This window comes from Arabidopsis thaliana, chromosome 5 (genome assembly GCF_000001735.4).
Source record: "Arabidopsis thaliana chromosome 5, partial sequence".
NCBI classification, from domain to species: domain Eukaryota; kingdom Viridiplantae; phylum Streptophyta; class Magnoliopsida; order Brassicales; family Brassicaceae; genus Arabidopsis; species Arabidopsis thaliana.
The window spans coordinates 8,294,979-8,320,392 of NC_003076.8; the positions used below are offsets into that span (position 1 = coordinate 8,294,979).

General features: G+C 36.8%; 6 protein-coding genes across 12 annotated transcripts; 4 read left to right on the plus strand and 2 right to left on the minus strand.

The window, feature by feature from the left end:
- Positions 1 to 131: 131 nt before the first annotated feature.
- ATXR6 (TRITHORAX-RELATED PROTEIN 6) lies at positions 132 to 2,181 on the minus strand. Its single transcript, NM_122341.3, has 6 exons — positions 1,761 to 2,181; positions 1,456 to 1,539; positions 1,157 to 1,386; positions 911 to 1,011; positions 581 to 796; positions 132 to 426 (listed from the first exon to the last, which is right to left on the minus strand). Exons 1-6 carry the CDS (start codon positions 2,017 to 2,019, stop codon positions 267 to 269), a joined length of 1,050 nt encoding a protein of 349 aa, NP_197821.1. The 5' UTR covers positions 2,020 to 2,181; the 3' UTR covers positions 132 to 266.
- A 120-nt stretch (positions 2,182 to 2,301) lies between these two features.
- AT5G24340 (3'-5' exonuclease domain-containing protein) lies at positions 2,302 to 5,524 on the plus strand. Of its 2 annotated transcripts, NM_122342.3 has the most exons (7): positions 2,302 to 2,718; positions 3,001 to 3,132; positions 3,218 to 3,757; positions 3,926 to 4,002; positions 4,110 to 4,245; positions 4,574 to 4,777; positions 5,119 to 5,524. In NM_122342.3, the coding sequence occupies exons 1-7, from the start codon at positions 2,350 to 2,352 to the stop codon at positions 5,176 to 5,178; spliced, it is 1,518 nt and encodes a 505-aa protein (NP_197822.1). In that variant the 5' UTR covers positions 2,302 to 2,349; the 3' UTR covers positions 5,179 to 5,524. The 2 variants fall into 2 exon arrangements, with proteins under 2 accessions (NP_197822.1, NP_001332242.1); NM_001343875.1 differs by having other exon boundaries at positions 4,574 to 5,524.
- Positions 5,525 to 6,126: 602 nt separating this feature from the next.
- AT5G24350 (neuroblastoma-amplified sequence protein) lies at positions 6,127 to 15,917 on the plus strand. 3 transcript variants are annotated; one of them, NM_001203451.1, is made up of 14 exons: positions 6,127 to 6,332; positions 6,528 to 6,645; positions 6,722 to 6,773; positions 6,923 to 7,096; positions 7,461 to 7,659; positions 7,854 to 8,062; positions 8,312 to 9,278; positions 9,508 to 9,580; positions 9,667 to 10,588; positions 10,698 to 10,780; positions 10,992 to 11,351; positions 11,526 to 12,726; positions 12,819 to 13,084; positions 13,171 to 15,917. In NM_001203451.1, the coding sequence occupies exons 2-14, from the start codon at positions 6,559 to 6,561 to the stop codon at positions 15,766 to 15,768; spliced, it is 7,191 nt and encodes a 2,396-aa protein (NP_001190380.1). In that variant the 5' UTR covers positions 6,127 to 6,332; positions 6,528 to 6,558; the 3' UTR covers positions 15,769 to 15,917. The 3 variants fall into 3 exon arrangements, with proteins under 3 accessions (NP_001190380.1, NP_001318636.1, NP_197823.1); NM_001343876.1 differs by lacking the exon at positions 9,508 to 9,580 and having other exon boundaries at positions 6,513 to 6,645; positions 9,654 to 10,588; NM_122343.3 differs by lacking the exon at positions 9,508 to 9,580 and having other exon boundaries at positions 9,654 to 10,588.
- Positions 15,918 to 15,961: 44 nt separating this feature from the next.
- AT5G24352 (Serine/threonine-protein kinase WNK (With No Lysine)-like protein) lies at positions 15,962 to 17,007 on the plus strand. 2 transcript variants are annotated; one of them, NM_001085149.1, is made up of 5 exons: positions 16,074 to 16,145; positions 16,241 to 16,304; positions 16,464 to 16,487; positions 16,576 to 16,635; positions 16,730 to 17,007. In NM_001085149.1, the coding sequence occupies exons 1-5, from the start codon at positions 16,114 to 16,116 to the stop codon at positions 16,787 to 16,789; spliced, it is 240 nt and encodes a 79-aa protein (NP_001078618.1). In that variant the 5' UTR covers positions 16,074 to 16,113; the 3' UTR covers positions 16,790 to 17,007. The 2 variants fall into 2 exon arrangements, with proteins under 2 accessions (NP_001190381.1, NP_001078618.1); NM_001203452.1 differs by lacking the exon at positions 16,464 to 16,487 and having other exon boundaries at positions 15,962 to 16,145; positions 16,730 to 17,002.
- Positions 17,008 to 19,700: 2,693 nt separating this feature from the next.
- On the minus strand, positions 19,701 to 20,460 carry AT5G24355 (uncharacterized protein). Its single transcript, NM_147911.2, has one exon. The coding sequence runs from the start codon at positions 20,266 to 20,268 to the stop codon at positions 19,927 to 19,929; it is 342 nt and encodes a 113-aa protein (NP_680216.1). The 5' UTR covers positions 20,269 to 20,460; the 3' UTR covers positions 19,701 to 19,926.
- A 949-nt stretch (positions 20,461 to 21,409) lies between these two features.
- On the plus strand, positions 21,410 to 25,003 carry IRE1-1 (inositol requiring 1-1). 3 transcript variants are annotated; one of them, NM_001203454.1, is made up of 7 exons: positions 21,465 to 21,779; positions 21,851 to 21,899; positions 21,960 to 22,206; positions 22,293 to 23,683; positions 23,793 to 23,965; positions 24,059 to 24,311; positions 24,399 to 25,003. In NM_001203454.1, exons 1-7 carry the CDS (start codon positions 21,740 to 21,742, stop codon positions 24,847 to 24,849), a joined length of 2,604 nt encoding a protein of 867 aa, NP_001190383.1. In that variant the 5' UTR covers positions 21,465 to 21,739; the 3' UTR covers positions 24,850 to 25,003. The 3 variants fall into 3 exon arrangements, with proteins under 3 accessions (NP_568444.1, NP_001190382.1, NP_001190383.1); NM_122344.5 differs by lacking the exon at positions 21,851 to 21,899 and having other exon boundaries at positions 21,410 to 21,779; NM_001203453.2 differs by having other exon boundaries at positions 21,462 to 21,779; positions 21,851 to 22,206; positions 24,399 to 24,993.
- The last annotated feature ends 411 nt before the right edge of the window (positions 25,004 to 25,414 follow it).

Genomic DNA, 25,414 nt, shown 5'->3' on the forward strand with positions numbered 1-25,414 from the left:
TCATTCATTATTCCTACTCTCTCTTTTCCTTACCAACAATCTTTATTTTCTTCAATTCAATTCCCATTTCTAGTGTATTTTTTACAAATAGAACATCAATTATTCCGACAAGGCTTCACATTTTGATCCAACTTGAAGTAAGGCTTTGGTTCATGGTCTAAAAGCCCAGTTAAAGCATTAGGAAGGACAAAAAACACTTTTAGGTTGTTTCTTGATGAACAAGCAACCTTTTTAATAGGTTGACCTTTCTTACGAAATTCACAGGGTTATACAAAATGTTCAGTTGGATACTCATGTTCATATCCGTTGTAATCATAATACAATCTTTCCCCTTTCGATATGTCTCTATTAGCTACGAGAAGAACCCTAGCTTCTCCGTTGATGTTGAACCTCACACACTTCAGGTTCTGCTTCTTCCTCCCTTCTCTGCAATTCACAAAATGTCAACAAATACACAATGAGGACAAGCAATACTAGAATGGTTCCAACTAATTCAGAAGCAGGACCAAAACATGGAGCTCAGGTGTTGTGACCAGAGAGTCGACTTTAAGGAACCAAATAGAAGAGAAGAGAAACTCACGGTGAGTGATTGTTGATGCCACTGATGAACCGGGCGATGTTACTGCGTCTGTCAGGGCAAATTACGAGACATTGCGAAGGATCAGAGGCATGAAGTAGAGTCATCATACTGTCTCCATCATAGTCATCTTCTCTATTGCTCAGATAATCAACATCTCCAACATACTCTGTGATAATTGTCCAGTCTTTTATAAACCTGTCCGCCTCTACTGTGAACCTGTTCAGATAGAAAAAATTAGACTTCAATATAATTATACATTGATAAATGCATTTTCCTACTCTCTTCTTGGTTATAAAGGTCAAAAGAGAAGCTAATAAGAATGTTAAGTACCCTTCATAAGGATCGAAGACGACCATAAGTGGCGGGCATTCACCGAGGTCCATCATTTTCTTGCACAAGGCTAAGGTCTCTACGCCTTCTTTAGATAGAACCTGTATGAAATTAAATACAAAATCAACTTTTCTGTTGATACTTAACCCAACAATGAATGCTTTCAAGAAACCTAAGAATCACCAAACCAATCATATAGATGTGACTGAAGAACAAGAGCAATACATATCAACTTAAGATAGATACCTGCATGCCTCCTTTCTCAAAAGCAGCTTGGTTTGCAGATCTTGGAGCCTTTCCAGATACATAAGTAAGCTCATTGCTGAACTTGGTGTTGGAAGCTCTCAACGCAGTGGCCAGAGACGCCATTTGCTCTAGCCTCCTTTGAGGATCATTGCTAGGATTGTATGGAAGAAGCCTTCTCTTCTTCTTTGACATCACCAAGCTAGTCTTTTTCCGTTTCTTCCCAATACTATCTGCAAACATTTCACTATTCAGATTAATATTTCTAGGGATTTAGATTTCTAATCTGCAAAATTACATACCTGAAGAACTTGAGATTTGAGATGAATCTGGAGACCGCTTAATCCGGAAGAAATCTATAATTTTAGTCTGAATAAGAGGGAAAGCTGCAGATTTACAAAACTTTTCATTAGTAATTCAGCAACAGTGTAATCCAAAACCTGATCTAGTAGTGTTAAATCTGAATCAAATTCGCAAAATCAAATCAAAGACAGAGATCAAGAAACCCAGAAGAATCCTAAAATCTAAAGCTCAACAATAAACATATCCTAATCAAAAGAAGGAAGCTTTGAAATTAGAGTCATGTGGGTATAGTGAAAAAGCTTACATTTAGGGATCTGATGTTTGGAACAAGAAGGGCAGAACCAAGAGCCTTTGGGAACTGAAACGAGGATCGGTCTGAGACAGAAAAGATGAAACCCTTTATCGCATTTGTCGCAAAGAAGCAGCTTTGCTGGTTGTTTACCGGAACTGCATTCTTCGCAGACTGTATCCCAATCGGAATCGGAATCATGATCCGACATGTGTTGCGGTGGTTCGGATCTAGGGTTTGACGCTTGTGTTCTCCTTCGCCTCACAGCCACCATTCTTACACTTATTGATTTACCAGAGAAAGAGAGAGAGTGAGAGATTATAAATGTGAGATCTAGCCGAGGTTGAGTAGAAGAGTTCGCGCTCTGGATTCACCGGATTTTCCCGGGGAATTTTAATTTGGCGCCACTGTTACGGTTTCCCGATTTGCAGACTGGTTTATTTTGGTTTTATCTAACCGATTTTGAGAAATTAGGATTAGATCGGTTCATATATTTTGGTTGTTCGGTTCGGTTCAATTTGATTATCCCACCGGACAAACCAAAACCGACATAAGACTCTCCTTCAATGTAACTTTCAACTAAATTGATTTTGCTCTTTGAACGATGGAGACCAATCTAAAGATCTATCTAGTTTCATCCACCGACTCGTCCGAGTTCACTCACCTGAAATGGTCTTTCACTCGTTCTACGATCATCGCCTTAGACGCCGAATGGAAGCCACAACACTCCAATACGTCGTCGTTTCCGACCGTCACTCTCCTCCAAGTCGCATGCCGACTCAGTCACGCCACGGATGTCTCCGATGTCTTCCTCATTGATTTGAGTTCGATTCATCTTCCATCGGTTTGGGAGCTGTTGAATGATATGTTCGTGTCGCCGGATGTTCTGAAACTAGGGTTTCGGTTTAAACAGGATTTGGTTTACTTGTCTTCGACATTTACTCAACATGGATGTGAAGGTGGATTCCAAGAGGTGATTTGCTTTTGAAAGTCTTGAACTTTGCTTCGTAGTGTTAGTTTAAGCTAATTGTAGTCGAATTCTTATCAAAGTTTTAACCTTTAGCTCTGTTATATTCTCTTGTACTTAAAGTTCTTGTGTTTGGATCACGTGTGGTGTTTATAGATAGGTAAGTATTGATTTGTGTGTTTATTGACTTCTGTTGAAAGTAGATTGTTGAATTGTGTTTTTCTTTTATTTGCCTTTTTAGGTTATGTTGCTTTAAAACTCTATGTTTGTGATTGTTGATGTGAATAGGTGAAACAATACTTGGATATTACAAGCATATACAATTATCTGCAACATAAGCGGTTTGGGAGAAAGGCGCCAAAGGATATCAAGAGCTTGGCTGCTATATGTAAGGAAATGCTGGACATCTCTCTCTCAAAGGTTTGTCAATGATTCCTGCAAGAATTTGACTTTTCGTGAAACGTACTGTTAATAAGGCTTTTCTTAACAGGTTTTTATTCTTTAGGAACTTCAATGTAGTGATTGGTCATATCGTCCTCTTACAGAAGAACAGAAACTATACGCTGCCACAGATGCTCACTGCCTGCTCCAGATATTCGATGTATTTGAGGCGCATCTTGTTGAAGGAATCACAGTGCAAGATCTTAGAGTGATAAATGTTGGCTTACAAGAAATTCTGACTGAATCGGACTATAGCAGTAAGATTGTCACAGTCAAACTTTGCAAGGCTACAGATGTAATCAGATCAATGTCGGAAAATGGTCAAAACATAGCCAATGGAGTGGTTCCAAGAAAAACGACACTAAACACGATGCCAATGGATGAGAATTTGTTGAAGATTGTCAGGAAGTTTGGAGAACGGATCCTGTTGAAGGAGTCTGATCTTCTACCAAAGAAACTTAAGAAGAAAACAAGAAGACGTGTCGCCTCAAGCACTATGAACACAAATAAGCAGTTGGTCTGTTCTGCGGACTGGCAAGGTCCACCGCCATGGGACTCATCTTTAGGCGGTGATGGCTGCCCTAAATTTCTATTGGATGTGATGGTATTTGAATCAATTTCTGTTTTCTGTTGCTCTTTTGTTTCTTGGTTTTATTTAATTAGAGGACAAGAATTTGATTTCACCTATTTAGTATCTTTGTTTTTGAATCTAACCATTTTCAGTAGAATCCATGTGGTATCATAATCAGTTTCTTGTAAAACTACTTTATAGGTTGAAGGTTTGGCGAAACATCTACGTTGTGTGGGGATTGATGCTGCAATCCCACACTCAAAGAAGCCGGATTCAAGGTACTTTATCCTAAAGCTGCTATTAAAGTTTTTCTGTGACATGGGGTTTTGATCACAATATCTGTATAGGATTGATTTTCTAATTGTGATGTTGACACAAATGCCAGGGAGTTGCTTGATCAAGCATTCAAAGAGAACAGAGTTCTATTAACAAGAGATACAAAATTGTTGAGACACCAGGATTTGGCAAAGCATCAAATATATCGAGTAAAGAGTCTTCTTAAAAATGAGCAGCTACTTGAGGTACAAACAAAGTTAATTTTCAACGTATAAGCTGTTATGCAAGATCTGTGATGTGGCATGATTTGGTTTACTAGATTTATTAATCAAAAAGGACACATACCCTGGAAATTTTGCTTTAAAGAATAGGATCTCTCAAGACACTAGTTAACAAATTTATTTTTAACCTTACTTTCTGGGTGGAACATTTTCTACACTACCTGTAATTATGGCATGCTTGGATTCACCGAGCCAAAATAACCTCGTCCACTCACTGTGCAACCACTTTTCTTACATTCAGTAGAATGATTACGGATTTTTTGTGAATTACTGAAACAAATAAGCTTCGCAGGTGATAGAGACTTTCCAGCTAAAGATCAGCGGAAATCAGCTGATGTCCAGATGTACGAAGTGCAATGGGAAATTTATTCAGAAACCTCTAAGCATTGAAGAAGCTATTGAAGCAGCAAAGGGTTTCCAAAGAATACCCAACTGCTTATTTAACAAAAATTTAGAGTTTTGGCAGTGCATGAACTGCCATCAACTATACTGGGAGGTAAGTCACCTACCCCATCTTTTGCCGTTGTGCATTATAGTTCTTGAACGAGTATACCTTGTGTCAAAAAATCATCTGGTCCATCTATGTTAGTTGTTTTGCTGATTGAACAGTCAAATTTTAGTTGCCTAACGATATTTATCAAATCAGTGATCCAATTAATATTTGTATGAAGTCTTAGTTGGTGAATTGAATCTTGATTTCTTTAAAACATCTTCATGTGTTCATGTCTTAGAGCAGAAATCATCTCCACAAGATTCATAACTTCCTATATAGCTCTGATCTGTTCTGTCTCTAATAGTCAGTGTCCGACATATTTAATGTTTGTTATGTGGTTTCAGGGAACTCAGTATCATAACGCAGTCCAGAAGTTCATGGAAGTATGCAAGTTGAGTGAGTGATTCACTTTTTTTTTTTTTTTTTGGGTTTTTACAATTTTGGTGAAGTGTTCAATCTCTCGTTACCTCAGTTCCTCAAATGTTTTTATTTTATATCAAACGTCTCTAAGCAAACAAGATGTGTTTGTAACTTGTGTCGTTTGCACACATGTGTTCCAGAGGTTATTAACCGTGTACAAATGTTTTAGTTTGTTTTACAAAGTTGAACACATTACTATCTTATGAGAAGAATAGACTTGTAGTATTTTCTATTTACCAGTTAAATTCTTGCATAATTTTCAAAGTGGAATATTATTTTCAATATGCTTTCTTGAGATGATGGCTTTTCTAGCCGTAGATTCATGCATTTTAAATATGATGATATACCAAATTTAGGTATTGTGGATTGGATTGGTCTAGTTCATTAGTTAGGCAAAAAATTTAACCTCATCAAATCAACATTACCTCTCTTCCTAATTTTCTCCATTGAATTCTTGTTCAACCATTTTTTTTCTTTCACTAGCAAATACGGTGATGAACTCGAAAATGATATCTTTGCGACAGATGAATTAACCGGTATAATTGGAAAGCGTTTCTTGAGCATCAGTGTTCCTACTTGAGGAAGAGTTGTCTTGTAGACCTAAACAAGAGATCAATTGCCCCAACACGAAACTATGTAGATCAAATAAGTATTTAGTTCACTCTTCTTTGCTCACTTCAAATATGTTTTAGACTTATTAGAAAATCCGGTGAGTCAGATATTCGACGGGCACATTCACATCGGAATTAATAGTTTCATAGGGTGTTGTCTCTTAAATTTGGACCGACCGGTTGGATTGCCTATCTGCCGTATAAAGAAAATAAGACAAGAGAACATTAATTTCATGGTTGAACCGGACGGTTCTTGGCTAAATTGAACCGAACCGATTGATTTCAGAAGGTATGTATAACTTTTTTTACGGAGTCGTCATCACTTTCTCTGCTCGTCGGCGAAGTTCACATTCACCGGTCGTATAGTGTCTTCGTCTCCTTCCTCGTGAAATTTGTTCATCACAGTCTCTACAGTCACCACCATAGGAGGTCGTACCGCCGGATCTTCGCCACACCATTAATTTCTGCGTTCTCTCTTCTCAATTCGCCGCCGATCTCTCTGAGCGTAATTACCAAATCGTGCTTAGGTATGTCATCAAATCTTGTCTCACACCTTCCAATTCATCTCCATGCACTAATTCATTAAGTAATTAGTCAAGGGTTTAATTCAAACTTTATGGTTAAATCGACGAGAGTGCTGATGTTTTGGGGTTAGGGTGTGAAGAAAATTATATTGATTCTCTCTCTCTCTCTCTCCTGCTAATTAGATCTCCTTCTCCTAGAAACTGCTGTGAGGATCGATCTCGATTGATCATGGAAAGTCCTGGAAGAAAAGTTTTGTATGAGATACGTCATCATGCTTCATTGCCTTATGTTCCTAGATATCCTCCTCTTCCTCAGGTACAAGATTCATCATTGCTTATACAATTTAGTGTTTTACTTATATCTTACGCTTTGATCCGCTGTCCAAGTTTAGGCAGATGGAACTAATTCGAAAGGAGGACTTCGGTCACTTGTTTCCATCAAAGGTCAGTCGCAGATGGTTAACTCAGAGATCTGTGATTTTTGAATCTTTGGTTTTATGAGCTTGTAGGAATCATGTTTGTGTACATCTCTTTTCATTAAATTAGCAGTATAGCTCATTGGTTCTTCATCTCTGTGCTCTTATGGTATTAAGGTGTTAGTCAACTCAAGGAAAAGTGGAGTGAATACTGGAATCCGAAAAAAACTAATAAGCCGGTGTCGTTATTTATTTCACCAAGAGGAGAACTTGTGGCTGTCACTTCTGGAAATCACGTTACTATCTTGCGAAAGGATGATGATTACAGGAAACCTTGTGGCAATTTTACATGTAAGAAATTCTGGCATATCTTCCCTTGCTTTCACAAATGTTTGCCTGATTATGTTTTTCGGGGTCATTGCCATAGCACACTCAATAAACGAATTTGTAGAATATTGCATTTATCTTGTCAAAAACTATCTACTTGATTTACTCTGATAACAAACGCCTATAAAACTTGCATTTGCTTCTTTTTCTCTCTAAGTTTAGTATGTGGAATCACCGTTTTGTGAAACCTTAGACTGTACCAGTCATTTATTCTGTTCATTAAAAAAATATGCTCTCCTCACAATACCGTTTTCCTTCTTTCTGTTTCTTAACTTATGGTCCTTTGATGTCTATGCTATGGTCCTCTAACTTCTGTATTCTGCATCAGCCAGCATATCAGGTTCATTTACTTCTGGAGTATGGTCCGAAAAACATGATGTTCTTGGTCTTGTGGATGATAGTGAGACCCTCTTTTTCATCAGAGCTAATGGCGAAGAAATAAGTCAGGTCACAAAAAGAAACTTGAAGGTTTCTGCACCAGTATTAGGATTAATGGAGGACGACTCTGATTTGCAACCATCATGCTTGTACGTTTCCTTCTGTTCATATTTCTTATTGATTAAGACTTACAGAGTACTTTGTTCAAAAAAAAAAACAGACTAAAGGAGTACTCTGGGATCCTAATGTGTCCTTGACCATTACAGTATACTTGTTTGCTTAAGGTCTACGGCTGATATGAAATTTTGACTGGTGGTCTGTGCTAATGATAATTTGCCTGCAGGTGTTCGTTCAGTATACTTACGTCAGATGGACGTATTCATCATGTCGAGATCAGTAGGGAGCCAAGTGCTTCTGCCTTTTCCAAGCATGCTTCAAATAGTGTCTCAAAGCAATTCCCCAACCACGTTTTCTGCTTTGATTACCATCCAGATCTTTCTTTTCTTCTCATTGTTGGTAGTGTTGCAGGCATATCATCGTCAGGGAGTTCTGGTAAGTTTTATACAACTTATTTTAGTTGAGGAAAGTTTGGAATTAGGAGTAATTAAAAAGCTACACTTGCTTGAAATCATTCAATTTGGCAAACCATAGCTGCGTACTATTATATGAGAATGCTACCTATACTTTATCAGTGTTTGTGATAGTTGAATGAAAAATGTGGTTGTTGAAATATTTCCGATGAACAGAGATGTTAGGTTCATGATTCTGCGATAATTAATGTTTTAATTTACTTACTTTCAGGTTCATCGTGTATCTCGCTTTGGCGTAAGTGTCAGAATTTAGGTCTGGAATTGTTGTCCACCACAAAGTTTGATGGCGTGTATTGTGAGAACAAAGATGATCAGTTGGCATATCCAAAGACTTTAATCTCCCCTCAAGGGTCACATGTTGCAAGTCTTGATAGCAATGGGTGCGTGCATATTTTCCAGTTAGATAAAGCAAGATTGACACTTTCGTGCTGTCCTTCTGAAGACAGTTCTGATTCACTGAAGCCAGATAAGTCGCTACAAAGTTGGAAAGAAAGTTTAAGAAATGTCGTAGATTTTACTTGGTGGTCTGATCACGCCCTTGCAATTTTGAAAAGGAGCGGTAACATTAGTATATTTGACATCAGTAGGTGTGTTATAGTTCAAGAGGATGCTACCATTTATTCTATGCCTGTCGTGGAAAGAGTTCAGAAATATGAAGGACACATTTTTCTTTTAGAAAGTTCAACACAGGAAGCAAAATCAGCTCTGGCCAATGTTGACAGGGACGCAAGTGAATTTCATCATACTAGTGAGCATAGTATGTTATGGAGGCTAATATCATTTACTGAGAAAACAATTCCTGAAATGTATAAAATCTTAGTTGAGAAATGCCAATATCAAGAAGCGTTAGATTTCTCTGATAGTCATGGCTTGGACAGAGATGAAGTTTTCAAGTCAAGATGGTTGAAGTCAGAAAAAGGAGTCAGTGATGTGAGCACGATTCTATCAAAGATAAAAGATAAAGCTTTTGTGCTCTCCGAATGCTTAGATAGAATTGGGCCAACAGAAGATTCCATGAAGGCCTTACTTGCGCATGGACTTTATCTAACCAATCACTATGTATTTGCTAAATCTGAAGATCAAGAATCCCAACAACTTTGGGAATTTCGTTTGGCTAGGCTTCGTCTATTACAGTTTAGTGAAAGGCTTGACACCTATTTGGGGATAAGCATGGGCAGGTATATATCTTTACTCTTGCTATCTTCTCTTCCTTTCTGCAGATAGGAAACCTGGTATGCCATATAGTACTAGTCTTGCATATCCAGGAGATTCTATGGTTATCTAACACAGGATGAGTGTCATTTAGAATTTGGTTAGAATTTGTCGATTCTAGAGTTTAAAGTGGTTTTGTGGGTTTGATTGCAACTTGAAAACTTAGAAGTTAGAACCCTCTTTTGCCACCCTTAGATACCCACTCAGGCAAGTTTCATCTGATATCACCAAGCTCTTTGCATATGGGTTCTGCATTTCAGAATTTTCGGTTCCTTTTTATCTGCTGTTAAACTTCACTATCCAGTTACTTCTTAAAATGGTTAATGACATTGTCTCCACAGATATTCTGTGCAGGATTACAGAAAATTTCGGAGTAATCCTATCAATCAGGCTGCTATTTCACTTGCTGAGAGCGGGAGAATAGGAGCCTTAAACCTGCTATTTAAGCGGCATCCTTATTCACTTGTTTCGTTTATGCTGCAAATTTTGGCAGCTATTCCTGAAACAGTCCCTGTTGAAACGTATGCACATCTTCTTCCGGGAAAATCTCCTCCAACCAGTATGGCAGTGAGAGAAGAAGATTGGGTTGAATGTGAGAAGATGGTTAAGTTTATTAATAACTTGCCGGAGAATGGCAAGAATGATTCTCTGATTCAAACTGAGCCAATTGTTAGAAGGTGTTTGGGGTATAATTGGCCATCATCAGAAGAACTTGCTGCATGGTACAAAAGTAGAGCTAGAGATATTGATTCGACCACTGGGCTGTTAGACAACTGCATTTGCTTGATTGATATTGCATGTCGAAAAGGCATATCTGAGTTGGAACAGTTCCATGAGGATCTATCATACTTGCACCAGATAATTTATTCTGACGAAATTGGAGGCGAAATCTGCTTCAGCTTAAGCCTTGCTGGGTGGGAGCATTTATCTGATTATGAGAAATTTAAAATAATGCTTGAAGGGGTTAAAGCTGATACTGTGGTTAGAAGATTGCATGAGAAGGCAATTCCATTTATGCAGAAAAGGTTTTTGGGGACAAACAACCAGAATGTGGAGTCCTTTCTAGTTAAATGGCTGAAGGAGATGGCAGCAAAAAGTGATATGGATTTATGCTCAAAAGTTATTGATGAAGGGTGCATTGATTTATATACTGTTTGTTTTTTTAAGGATGATGTTGAAGCTGTTGATTGTGCTCTGCAATGTTTGTATCTGTGCAAAGTTACGGATAAGTGGAATGTCATGGCAACAATGCTATCAAAGCTACCAAAGATAAATGGTTAGTTGTCCAGATCCAATGTATTCCCAACCCAAAATCTATGTAACTAAATTATCGGATGTCCTTATCGATTCATTACTGTATCAAACTGACATCCATGCAAATGCAGATAAAGCTGGTGAAGACATTCAGAGAAGACTCAAACGGGCAGAAGGTCATATTGAAGCAGGGAGGCTTTTGGAGTTTTATCAGGTCTCGAAATGTTGCTGCATCTTGAATTACTTTAGTTGGTGTCTCTTAGCAAAAAAATATGTAGCCTTATTCCATGTGCACATATTTCAAATGAACTAACTTAAGCATAGAAACATGTGCACTGGATTAGTTCTCTGCATCTGTAGAAGTACAAGGGGATCTTATGTTTGAAATTATGGAAGTTCTAATGCTACCTTCTCTTTCTCCACAGGTCCCCAAACCAATTAACTATTTTCTTGAGGTTCATTTGGATGAAAAAGGTGTAAAGCAGATTCTTCGACTCATGCTTTCGAAATTTGTTCGTCGTCAACCTGGACGATCTGATAATGACTGGGCATGCATGTGGCGTGATCTGCGACAGTTGCAAGAGAAAGCCTTTTATTTCCTTGATCTTGAGTTTGTGCTAACAGAATTCTGTAGAGGACTTCTAAAGGCTGGGAAGTTTTCTCTGGCTAGAAATTATCTCAAGGGTACAGGTTCAGTTGCTCTGCCATCAGAGAAGGCAGAGAGTCTGGTTATTAATGCGGCAAAGGAATACTTCTTCTCTGCTCCGAGCCTTGCTTCTGAAGAAGTAAGTGGTGTTTCTATGTTTGTGTATAAAGATTTTTGTCTATCCTAAATATATTTATGCGACTTTCAATCCTGTTAAATTCTTTCTTCTGGTGATGTAGATTTTTTTGGTAGCAACAATTCTCTTTGTGCTTGGATGTATTTTCATTTCATTTTTGAAAATTTTGTCTTTCAGATATGGAAAGCAAGGGAGTGCCTGAATATATTTTCTAGTAGCCGGACTGTTAAAGCCGAGGACGATATCATTGATGCAGTTACCGTTAGGCTTCCAAAGCTTGGGGTTAGTCTCTTACCAGTGCAGTTCAAACAAGTAAAAGACCCAATGGAGATTATTAAGATGGCAATCACGGGCGATCCTGAGGCTTATCTACATGGTGAAGAGCTTATTGAGGTTGCTAAACTTCTTGGGTTGAATTCTTCAGAAGATATATCATCTGTGAAAGAAGCTATTGCTAGAGAAGCTGCAATTGCAGGGGATATGCAGCTGGCTTTTGATCTATGCCTTGTTCTAACCAAAGAGGGGCATGGTCCCATTTGGGATTTAGGTGCTGCAATAGCAAGAAGTCCTGCACTTGAACACATGGATATAAGTTCTAGAAAGCAGTTGCTTGGTTTTGCTTTGGGTCACTGTGATGATGAATCGATTAGTGAGTTATTGCACGCATGGAAAGATTTTGACCTGCAAGGCCAGTGCGAGACTCTGGGAATGTTATCTGAGTCGAATTCTCCTGAGTTTCAAAAGATGGACGGTGTTTCTTGTCTTACTGATTTCCCTCAAATGCTTGATGGACTAAGCAGTGATCAACAACTAGATTTGGATAGAGCCAAAGATTCAATTTCTTGTGTTGCTAAGGATATGCCGGTTGATGATAGCGTGGACTTGGAATCTCTGCTAAAGGAAAATGGGAAGCTTTTCTCATTTGCTGCTTCACATCTTCCTTGGTTGCTTAAGCTGGGAAGAAATAGGAAACTGGATAAAAGTCTAGTGCTTGATTCAATTCCTGGAAAGCAGTTTGTCAGCATAAAAGCAACTGCTCTAATTACCATTCTTTCCTGGCTGGCAAAGAATGGTTTTGCGCCAAAAGATGAGCTGATAGCCATGATTACAGACTCCATCATCGAACATCCGGTAACAAAAGAGGAAGACGTCATAGGATGCTCCTTTCTGTTGAATCTGGTAGATGCATCTAATGCAGTAGAAGTTATAGAGAAGCAGTTGAGAATAAGGGGGAACTACCAAGAAATTCGAAGTATCATGAGTCTAGGGATGATATACAGTTTGCTACATGACTCTGGGGTAGAGTGCACAGCTCCCATCCAGAGGAGAGAACTGCTACAGAAGAACTTTGAGAGAAAGCAAACAGAAAGTCTCGCTGGTAAGAGTTTCTGGGTCTATTATTTTCTCAAATTACCTGTTTTCTTCGTTCTGTTTTGACCTCTAGGTACCGTTTTATATATATATATTCAGATGATATGAGCAAGATCGACAAACTTCAATCAACTTTTTGGAAGGAATGGAAGCATAAATTAGAGGAAAAAATGCATGATGCTGACCGTTCTAGGATGCTGGAGAGAATCATTCCTGGGGTTGAGACTGAAAGGTTTTTGTCTCATGATATTGAATACATTAAGGTTGCTGTTTTCTCTCTCATTGAATCTGTGAAATCAGAGAAGAAGCTGATTTTGAAGGATGTACTAAAATTAGCTGATACATATGGCTTGAAGCAATCAGAGGTAAATTTCACTTAGTATATTACTCATTAACGTTTACCCTTTCCTCAATTGCAACTACTATATACCTGTCTTTGTCTTCTCGCCAGGTGATATTAAGGTATTTAAGCTCTATCCTTTGCTCTGAGATTTGGACAAATGAGGACATCACGGCTGAAATTTTACAAGTCAAGGAAGAAATACTCACCTTTGCTTCAGACACCATAGAAACCATAAGCACAATCGTGTACCCAGCAGCTAGTGGTCTTAACAAACAACGCCTTGCTTACATATATAGCCTCCTTTCTGAATGCTATTGTCATTTGGCAGAAAGCAAGGAAGCATCATTGTTGGTTCAACCGAATTCTTCCTTTGCTGGGTTATCAAATTGGTATAACGTCCTTAAGCAAGAGTGCAGTAGAGTGTCATTTATCAAAGATTTGGATTTCAAAAATATTTCAGAATTGGGAGGTTTGAATTTTGACAGCTTCAACAATGAAGTCCATGCGCACATCAATGAGATGAACTTGGAAGCTTTGGCCAAAATGGTAGAAACTCTAAGTGGCTTATCCATGGAAAATTCGTCCAAGGGTCTCATTTCCTGTCAAGATGTCTACAAACAATATATTATGAATTTGTTAGATACATTGGAGAGTAGAAGAGATCTTGATTTTGGAAGTGCAGAGAGTTTCCAGGGCTTCCTCGGTCAACTTGAGAAGACATATGACCACTGTAGAGTATATGTCAGAATCTTGGAACCTTTGCAGGCTGTGGAAATCCTGAAACGGCATTTCACGTTAGTTCTACCGCCAAATGGTTCCTATATGCACATCCCTGATAGTTCTACATGGCAAGAATGTCTTATCTTACTGATTAACTTTTGGATAAGATTAGCTGATGAGATGCAAGAGGTAAAATCATCTAATCCAAGTTTGGTGGAGAATCTTACCTTGAGCCCTGAATGCATTAGCAGCTGTTTTACTCTACTCATAAAACTTGTAATGTATGACAGTCTGTCCCCAAGTCAGGCTTGGGCTGCAATACTTGTCTACCTTAGATCTGGCTTGGTTGGTGATTGTGCCACTGAAATCTTCAATTTCTGCAGAGCCATGGTCTTCTCTGGTTGTGGATTCGGGCCCATTTCTGATGTCTTCTCAGATATGTCCTCTCGGTATCCAACAGCTTTGCAGGATCTTCCACACCTGTATTTGAGTGTCCTTGAACCTATTTTACAAGATTTGGTATCTGGGGCTCCTGAAACACAAAATCTTTACCGGCTGCTCTCTTCTCTTAGTAACTTGGAAGGCAACCTGGAAGAACTGAAACGTGTCAGGCTTGTAGTCTGGAAACAACTCGTAATATTTTCTGAGAACCTGGAGTTGCCAAGTCAAGTTCGCGTCTACTCCTTAGAGCTTATGCAGTTCATCTCGGGTAAGAATATCAAGGGCTCATCGTCTGAGCTACAATCAAACGTTATGCCATGGGACGGTTCGGCTGAGTTACTATCATCTATGCAGAAGACTGAAGCCGCGCTTAACCAAGCGTTGCCTGACCAGGCTGATGGCTCTAGCAGGCTCACAAACACTCTGGTTGCACTTAAATCATCTCAGGTCGCTGTAGCAGCCATCTCTCCAGGCCTAGAGATCTCCCCGGAGGATTTATCTACTGTTGAGACATCTGTTTCTTGCTTCTCTAAACTCTCTGCTGCTGTTACTACAGCTTCACAAGCTGAAGCTCTTTTGGCTATTTTGGAAGGATGGGAAGAGCTGTTTGAAGCTAAGAACGCCGAACTATTGCCATCTAATGAGGCAACCGACCAAGGAAACGACTGGGGTGATGATGATTGGAATGATGGATGGGAAACACTGCAGGAATCAGAACCCGTGGAGAAAGTAAAAAAAGAATGCGTAGTCTCAGCTCATCCTTTACATTCTTGCTGGCTGGATATTTTCAGAAAGTACATTGCATTGTCCATGCCCGAAAATGTACTACAACTAATAGATGGTTCTCTTCAGAAGCCTGAAGAGGTGATAATTGAAGAAACTGAAGCAGAAAGCCTGACCGGGATCTTAGCCAGGACCGACCCATTTCTCGCACTAAAGATTTCTCTTTTGTTACCCTACAAACAGATCAGATCTCAGTGTCTCAGTGTTGTTGAAGAACAATTGAAGCAAGAAGGCATTCCGGAGTTATCGAGTCAGAGCCATCATGAAGTTCTTCTCCTGGTTATATATTCTGGGACTCTCTCAACGATCATCTCCAATGCTTGCTACGGCTCAGTCTTCTCCTTCCTCTGTTATCTGATTGGAAAGCTATCTCGAGAATTCCAAGAAGAGCGGATAACACAAGCTGACAACAGAGAATCGAATGCAAGTTCCGAGAGTCGGTTTATATCATGTTTTGGGCAACTCATGTTCCCCTGTTTTGTCTCAGGGCTTGTTAAGGCAGATCAGCAGATATTAGCGGGGTTTTTGGTGACCAAGTTCATGCACAGTAACCCATCTCTTAGTCTGATTAATGTTGCAGAGGCAAGTCTGCGGAGATACTTGGATAAGCAGCTCGAATCTTTGGAGCATTTGGAGGATTCGTTTGCCGAGAGCTCAGACTTTGAAACACTGAAGAATACAGTCTCAAGCCTAAGAGGCACTTCAAAGGAAGTTATACGATCTGCGTTAGCTTCTCTCTCTAATTGTACAAACAGCAGATGATTTGACAATGGAGGCTTTTTCTGTGGCGAAACGGTCACAAAAAGGGAGTAGTACATAGGAGAGGGTAAATCTGTTTATGCGTTTTTACGTGGTTAATATAGTTTTTTTTAACGTTATTTTCGACAAGAAAACTGTTTTTGAGGTACCCCATATAAGCTGTCACAAAAAAATTAAATTAAAATCAACAAATGCCAAAGAAAGACTGAATTGCATTTGCTCAGGTTTTATATGTGGTTTCGCTACTTTGGTGTCGATAAATGTAATTTTGTTTTGTTGAATTCCATCAGGATATTGAGATTTGAAGAAGCATACAATGATGAACAATCATTCGCACTAGTTGATGATATGACTCTACAGGCTCCTTTCTTAGGCCAAGGGTAATGCTTTTACACTTCACTCAAATATTTTTATATATCTGTCTCTGTGTTTGTGTTTATATATCTTCAATAAACTTTTCTTTTGATGAAATTAGAATTGTGGGAGAAGTAGCTTCAACCGGAAACCATCAATGGCTGTTCTCAGACACATTGTTTCAGGTTTGTTCACTTCTTTTTTCTTGGTGTTTGATATTTCTCATCTATGAGCTATAATGTATGTCCCATTATAGTGACTGCATAGAACATTTCATGATGAAGAAGAATAAAGATTTAATATTTGTGTGTTTGATTGTTTTGCATTGTGAACATGAGTTTCAGAATCAGTTTCTCTCTGGCTTCAAGGTTATTTTTATTTGTCTTGTCTCCAAGTTTAAGGATTCATATATCCATTTTGAATCAGATTCTTATAGGGCAGTTTACTTATACACAGACTATCGCAATCATTCCACTAGGATCCAGCGGCGTTGTTCAACTAGGATCTACTCAAAAGGTTTGCATATATAAATATATAACAATGTTTTCTTGTTGTGAGTCATGGTCTAATTACTTACTGTCTTTGAATGTATGTGCCTATCAATCTTTAGATTCTTGAGAGCACAAAGATATTGGAACAAACAACAAGAGCTCTCCAGGAGACTTGTTAACAAGCCCTGAGACAAAACAAATAAAATAAAAATGACATTGACCAAAATGGAATGCAATTTCAAGTGATCAGTTTTGCGATTTTCTCTTACTTGCACTAAGGGTCTAACTGGTTTAAGCGTTGTGGGTGCGAGTGTGGTTATGGGAGTTTGACTATACCACTCTTGACTCTTGTTTAAGAAAGATCTCTTGTTTAAGAAAGATTTAAAGCATATTGAATATAGAAATTGACTTCCAAATCTCAAACTTAAGTGAAAACATATTTTTAGACAAAAAAAAAAGAAGTGAAAACATATTTCATTCAGATGACGAAACCCACTGTGGTCGAAAAGTTAGTTACATATATATATACTAGATTTTGACCTACACGTTCGTGCGGGATTTTATATTGTAAAAAAGGATTTTATATTGTAAAAAATGTGTTGTATAAAATTTACATTCAGTTTAGTTTTTTTTTTGTTTTAGTCATATATATTGTAGTATATATAAAGAAAATTGTCGATTGTTAATTATGTTTGTTTATGACATAATAGCTAATATTGTGAACTATAAGTCAAATTCTGGAGTTTTAAATTGAAAAGTAGATTAAAAATATCTTAGATGGAAAATTATCGTAGGTTATAATGATGTCAAGTATTGTTATATAAAAAATTATGGTTAGAGAATAGCAATAGAAATTTATGTTATCGATGGTGAAACACAAGTTAGTTTTGTTAATGTTGATTTTTCAAAATTTTAATGGTATGTATGAACTAAGAATTTGTGTTACCATGTTAAAATATTTAAATACTCATGCATTTTTTGTATATGTGTTTTGGACTATATTTAATTGGCTGCTTGTAAATCAGTATTTTGCCAAAGTAACTTAAACAAAATAATGGCAAAGAAAAAACTTTAATATCAGTAAACATATTATCTATAGTTGGCCCATGTAGAACCTGTAAATTATTTTGTAAGTATGGATTCGATTGCAAAGCTGAGCTAAGTCCTATTTTCTATCATTGTATGTTGAATTTTTTTTATGCATATGTATAGTAAGAATTCTCTGATTTAAATGATTCTTGTTATGTCAATTAACAAATCCGCAGAAGAATAACAATCTTTAAATTTTAATTAAAATAGAAAATATTTGAATTAATGCTAGAATTATTTTCTAGATAATTACAAATCTAAAATCCAAAAAGTATTTGTTAATATGCTATATTTTAAATTTAAATGATGGTAGTTTAGATTATATACGATTTTGAATTAAGTAGTTTGATTTGTTATGGAAACTTTATTAAACGATTTACAAAAAATATTGGGTAGTTATTCATTTATTGATTTAATTTTGGGAAAAATGTCATTTAATCCCCCAACTTTCAAAAAATGGTCATTTTATACATCAACTTCGTATGTGGCCGTTTAAAACATGAACTAAACGTTGACTAATTTTTAAAACATGATATTTCGTTAACCAGGCCAAAATAGACATGCCGTTATCAGTCATTAACGGAACTTTTAACGTTCGTTTTCATCCGTTAACTTTATTAGTCAAGTTTCAAATTGTGACCATTTTAAACATCAACTTCTTATGTGGCCATTTAAAACATGAACTAAACGTTGACTACCATTTAAGACAAGAAAAATTCGTTGACCAGGCCAAAATAGACATGTCTCTATCAGTAGAACTTAGAAACCCGTTAATGACTGTTAATCTGTCCAAAACAACGTCGTTTGAGAATAATCGAAAGAACATAAAGATTTTTCCCATATGAAATCTCCATATCAAAAAGTTTTAAGCAGAACCCAAGAACATAGTTTGATAAAGAGATAATCGCAGTGCCAGTAATTGGAAGCAAATAAAGATGTTTTCGTTTATATATTTGTTTTAAATTTTAAAAGGAATCATGGAAGCAAATTGAAGACTCATTATAAGATTGTTCGTCTTGTTTGAGCGGTTGTAGAAATAGATTTGGGGAACTTGGGTTTCATTTAGAAAACAATCCTGATTTTCTTTTGATTATCCTCAAAACAAAGTCGTTTTAGGGATACTAATAGAGTCGTTAACAAGTGATAATGAATGTTATAAGTTCTTTTAATGAATGATGACAACATGTTTATTTTGGCTTGGTCAACGAACTTCTCATGTTTTAAATGGTAGTCAACGCTTAGTTCATGTTTAAAATGGCCACATATAAAGTCGATGTTTAAAATAGCCACAATTTAAAACTTGACTAATAAAGTCGTTAACGGATGATAACGGACGTTAGAAGTTCCGTTAATGATTGATAACGGCATGTCTATTTTGGCCTGGTCAACGAATAATCATGTTTTAAAAGTTAGTCAACGTTTAGTTCATGTTTTAAACGGCCGCATACGAAGTTGATGTATAAAATGGCCATTTTTTTAAAGTTGGAGGATTAATTGACATTTTGAAAGTTGGAGGATTTGTGTGTGTGTTTTTAATCCAAGATCTGCTTGTTTATCTGAATCACTACATTTGGTATTTTATTCCCATATTTTATAGAAATGTATTGGAATAAATTCATATTTTTTCCTTTAACTATAATCTCATAATATATTAGATTATTTAATTTCTTTATTTGTTTTTTTCAAAAAAAATTAATGAAGGATCCGAATCACAGATATTCATTTAATTGTAATATTTGTTAATTTACTAAATTACCCTCACAATGTTGTAGTTCACAAAATGCTTCCCAATTTATAATATATATATATATATATATATATATATATATATGTTTTTTAGTTATTATAGACTACATCACAACTTAAGATAAAGACTAAGACTTTTGCATCAAGCGAACAACAAAACCAGAAATTATGCTTAATTAAGTGTCAGTGATCGCTATATAAACAAAACTTTAAATCTCTTACGATTCAATAAAAATAAGGAAACTTCATGATACATCACAAATTCCCCTAACTCTAATTATAAAAGAATATGAGTAAAGAACATATTCCAAAATAAAAAATTTAATAATAACAAAATATATAAAAGACATATTATTTATTTTTTTCTAGTTATTATAGACCACATCATAACATAAGATAATGACCTCTGCATCCAAAGCAATTCACAACAAGAAACTATATCCCATTTTGGGATTTACTTAATTAATTATAGTTACATACTTTATCTCGTATGCTTACGAGCCCAAAAGACCTTCCCGTTGATCCGCAGCTTTACTGAATCATTTTCTGATAAAGACCACAATTTTACCGTTTCCCAATGGTTGAGTACGCGATTCATGGTAGCGACCGAGTCCAAGACCAGCTTCGCAAATAGTGCTTGCTCTTGACCATCGTCATGTTGCATGTCAATGCCTTGAACACAATTTTCTCCATATTGTTCGGTGAAACATTGCTTGATCACCTCTTCTTGCGACATAGGAACCCCACGAGGAAACGTTATATACAAGGTCCGTTCGTTAGCATCCGCGATGGAGTTATCCCCAACAGAGACATCATGCATCATGTTGATACTCACGGAAGTCGGATATAGGGAATGATGGGAGGATGGTAGAGTCTTGTGACAGGAGGATGAGAGGGTGGTGGAGTCTGTTGATAGAGGTTAATCAAATCACACATATATATGCAGGAAAATTGTAAAACAATTTAGTAAATTATTTGTACTATATTATAACTGGAGTAAATTATAATATATTATAACTATAATTTGGATACTATGATTTTTTTCTTAATTAAAGTGGTCAATTAGAAATTGTCACACGTCTCTATGCATTTGTATGCAATGTCTTTACATATGATATGGGCATATTTATGATGTGCTTTAAAAAAAGAAAACTATTTATGGTGTTTCTTTTTATCACATATCCTCTTTATTCATATCTAATTGGATTATTTCATGTTTTTATTTATTCTCTAATTTTGTGATTTTGTTATAAGAATTGCTAAATTTATTTTTGAATAACTTGTAGAATTTTTAACCAAATTTGGATGACACTTATGGTTAAAAAAATATGATATTTGATTTTTCTTTTGTTTCTTTTGAATATCAGTTATTACCATTAATGTCATCCAAATTTATGGAAAAAAAATCTCAACAACTATATTTACAAAAAAAAAAATTAACTATGAAAAAACAATTTTCCTAATAAACAAATTTTGAATACATTATCAATAAGAAATTGTCACATCAATTTCGCCATTTATTAAAAATAAAGAATATGTTTGCCTAAACCAACATATATATATATATATATATATATCTTATTTTATTTTCACATCAAAACTAATAAAAGTTGGTTTTGGCACTTGGTTCGTCGAGCTTAATAGATAAATAAAATTGAATAAATTAATACTTCTTTTTATATTCTATTTTTTTATAGAGTAAATAATTTTTCTAGATATGACTGAGACTACATCTTATGATTTATTTGACACGTATCACGATTCTGTGAGTTAGCAAGTTCGGTAACCAAAATTTATATAATAAAATGTTACCATGAAACATGAAAATCAATATAATCGCATTAACTAATTATCTAAATCAATAAAAACATTGTACCGAACCAATGATTTACCAAATTGAAATCACCGATTTAAACCGATAATCAAACAAACAAAAACATCTTTAACCGATCCGGTTATTGTTTGTTATCATCAATATTGTTCAAAGGTTAAAGACGAAGATATCTAAAGCCCGTCGACATTTCATTTCCGACAGCAAATTTGCGAAGTCAAATCGCGTAATCAAACTTCAGTTTTGTTCCGTTTTCGAATTCTCCATTTCGTATAGGAGATCTCCATAAACCCTAATCCCCTCAGAGTGCATCTAACATTCGATTGTGTTTTTCTCTATTCAAAGAAGAAATTTTCATGGTTTTCTAAAGCGATGAGAGGATCTGCACTACTTGATTTGATATTGTTCCTTCTCGTATCTCCATTAGCACACAGCTTCAAAGGATCTGAAATCTCCAAGTTCTATGACAAATCTATCTCCAATCAAATCTCTCAATCCGATCGGTTAGTCTTCTTTCGATTTTTTTCGTTTGATTCATTTGACATTTCTTCTATTGGAAGCTTTCTTTATATAGGGTTTGATTTGATTCGGAAATGTCAACATCTATTTGATTTGGTCTCAAAGTTGACACCTTTATACAAGTCAGAGTTTTTAACAAACTATAATGATCGTGATATCTACAGAGAATCTGGTTATGTATTGGTTTCTACGGTAGATGGATCGATATCTTTGGTGGATATGTCTTCACAGAAGCTAGATTGGACATTCCATACCAATGAGCCTATATATTCGTCTTACCAAGCTCCTCATTATCATTACACCACTGATGAAGAACGTTCCTCGGTGCTTGGTGATGACTTTTACATGGATTGTGATAAAGATTGGCGTCTTTACAATTCCTCTGTACGAAAAGGAAAACGCGTTAATGAGGTAACACTGTCTCTCACATATGAGTCTTTAAGATATTGAAGTGCTTCTTTATCCATTTGAAGTGTGTAGCTTTTCCTCTGTTTTAGATAGTGGATGCTTCGGAGTTTATTGGTACGTTGCCATACACATCGACGGATAGGATTGTTTTAGGTAAAAAGGATACATCTGTGTTTCTCTTGGATTGGAAGACTGGGAAGTTAGTTAAGAGGTATAGAATGGACGAGCTGTATTCTAATACAGTTGTTGAAAATGATAAAGAGAAGGCTATTGTTTTGTCTAAAGAAGCTCCTTTACTATTTGGATCGGGGTTTAAGAAATCGGAAGATTTTCCTGAGCTGGTTTATATTGAGAGAAAAGATTTTAAAATACAATGTATATCAAAGTTTGGAGATGTTTTGTGGAGTGTTTCTTATGCTAAGATGGAAGCTAAACTACAGAATCATGAGAGCGTACAGTTCATCAGTGGGTTATCATCATCAGTGGGGAAAAACCAGTTCCCGCTGTCTTATACGACAAGTGTTCCTATGGTACAGTTACGTAATGTTAAGTATGAAACACTGTTTCCGAGACTTGGTTTTCTAGACGAGGCGTTGTATCTTCCGTTTCAAGATAGAAAACCTAATCAGTTGGCTATTGGAGATGGGAATCAGTTGACACTTCCGGGCAATAAAGAGGCTGAAGAAGTCCTCTCCCTTCCTCTTCCTGAGACTGTGATATCTCAGATCACAGATATTATTGATGGAAGCACGAAACAGGCAGGCTTTGCTAGCAAATTTTCTGGTTTGATTGTTCTAATTTTCGGCTTTTGTGTTACTATGCTTTCGGTTTGCGGCCTTTTCTTTTACCGATTAAGACAGAGCATTCGGATCAAGGAACCATATGTATCTGAAGTGCCAATCGCGACACCGAAGAAGAAAAAATCCAAGAAAAATGGTACTACAAAGGCGGTTCACAAGAAAGAGAATGGATTTATATCTGGAGGGAACAAAGATCCCTCTCATGAGGAGAATGAGAAGAGATTACTTACTGCTTTCCCTGGCCTCAATAATAGTTCAGCAGAAGGATATAGGGTTGGTAAACTGTTTGTCTCCAACAAGGAGATTGCTAAAGGGAGCAATGGAACTGTTGTTCTTGAGGGATCCTATGAAGGTCGTCTTGTAGCGGTTAAGCGTCTAGTACAATCACACCATGATGTGGCTCAGAAGGAGATTTTGAATCTCATGGCCTCAGACAAACATTCAAATATTGTCCGCTGGTACGGGGTTGACCAGGACGAACATTTTATCTATATTTCATTGGAACTGTGTGCTTGTAGCTTAAACGATCTCATCTATGCATCATCTGCACTACTTGAGAGTCCAATGGCTTCAAGTAGTATACATTCGATTCAGATAAACCCAATCTTTGAGAATGGCAAGGGAGTTGAGCTATGGAAGGAAAACGGACATCCTTCTCCTGTTTTGTTGAAGTTAATGAGGTTTGTTTAGTCTCTCATCTTTCTGATACGAGACTATGGTTCATAACACTTTCACACTTAAATCAAAGGTTGCATACATCTTTCTGATCTTTGCATGTTTGTTTTACAGGGATATAGTTGCTGGTCTAGTTCATTTGCATGATATTGGAATCGTACATCGAGATCTAAAGCCTCAAAATGTGTTGATTGTTAAGAACTCATCTCTATGTGCAAAGCTATCAGATATGGGTATTAGCAAGCGCTTGCCAGCCGACACAAGTGCCTTGACTAGAAACTCAACTGGTAAAAATCTTGAAAACTTACATGATACAATGTGATAAAGGAAACAAAAATCGATAAATTCTTCTCGTATTAAATTGTTGTTTTTAATGATAGGTTTAGGTTCTGGAAGTTCTGGGTGGCAAGCACCTGAACAACTCCGCAATGAACGACAAACAAGAGCGGTTGATCTCTTCAGTTTAGGGTGTGTTCTGTTTTTCTGTATGACTGGAGGTAAACATCCTTACGGAGACAATTATGAGAGGGACGTAAACGTTTTGAATGATCAAAAGGATCTTTTCTTGATCGAGAGTCTTCCAGAAGCTGTTCATCTTCTCACTGGTCTCCTAAACCCGGATCCAAATTTGAGGTATGGATGATGGCACTTGTGGTTAATATTGCTATCAAAACTAGCGAGATTTGATAATGGAACCTTTTTCAATATTTGAAAATGCAGACCGAGAGCACAAGATGTTATGCATCATCCATTGTTCTGGAACTCTGACATGAGACTGTCTTTTCTTCGGGATGCAAGCGATAGAGTTGAACTGGAAAACCGAGAAGAAGGTTCACAGCTCTTGGCTGCACTTGAAAGCACAGCAGCGGTTACTTTAAATGGGCGGTGGGATGAGAAACTGGATAGCATATTCCTAGACAATATCGGGCGATACAGGCGGTACAAGTTTGACAGCATCCGCGATTTGTTACGGGTCATACGGAACAAACTGAATCACTATAGAGAGCTTCCAAAAGAATTACAGGAACTACTTGGGAGTGTACCTGAAGGGTTCGAGAGGTACTTCTCTAGCAGGTTCCCAAAACTGTTGATTCAGGTTTATACAGTTTTATTTGATTACTGTAACAATGAAGAGTTCTTTTTCAAGTACTCTAAGACCACTGTATTCTAGGATTCTTTTCTTCTGTTGGCTCTCTCTGTATAATAGGGATTTACTAATAAAGAGCTACAATTGATCTGATCAAAGAAACATTTGTTGCTGATATGTTATTGTAACTCTTAAATACTTTAGTTTTATAGTAATTAACTGTTATGGGAAAACAAAACTATTATGTTTCAGCCATATATTTAAAATTACCCGAACCGGAGCTGACCCGAAAAATTGGACTGGAAACCGAACACGAACACGAAGATTTACCCTATTGGGTCCTAAATTCCCCTACCCGAACCCGAAAATACCCGAATATTGAATTCAAAAATCTAAATTTTACCCGAAACCCGAAATTTTATCCAAAAATCCGGATATTTACCCAAAAAATCTGGATATTTACCCAAAAATTCAGATATCGGGCCTGGAAATCTATATCCGAACCGATCCGAACCGAAACCAAACCGATATTTTAGATTTACCCTATTGGGTCCTAAACTTCTCAATCTGAAAGACCCGTACCCGATTGGGTTTTACCCGAACCCGACCCGCTTACCCAAATTCCCACCCCTATTGAAAATCATACATA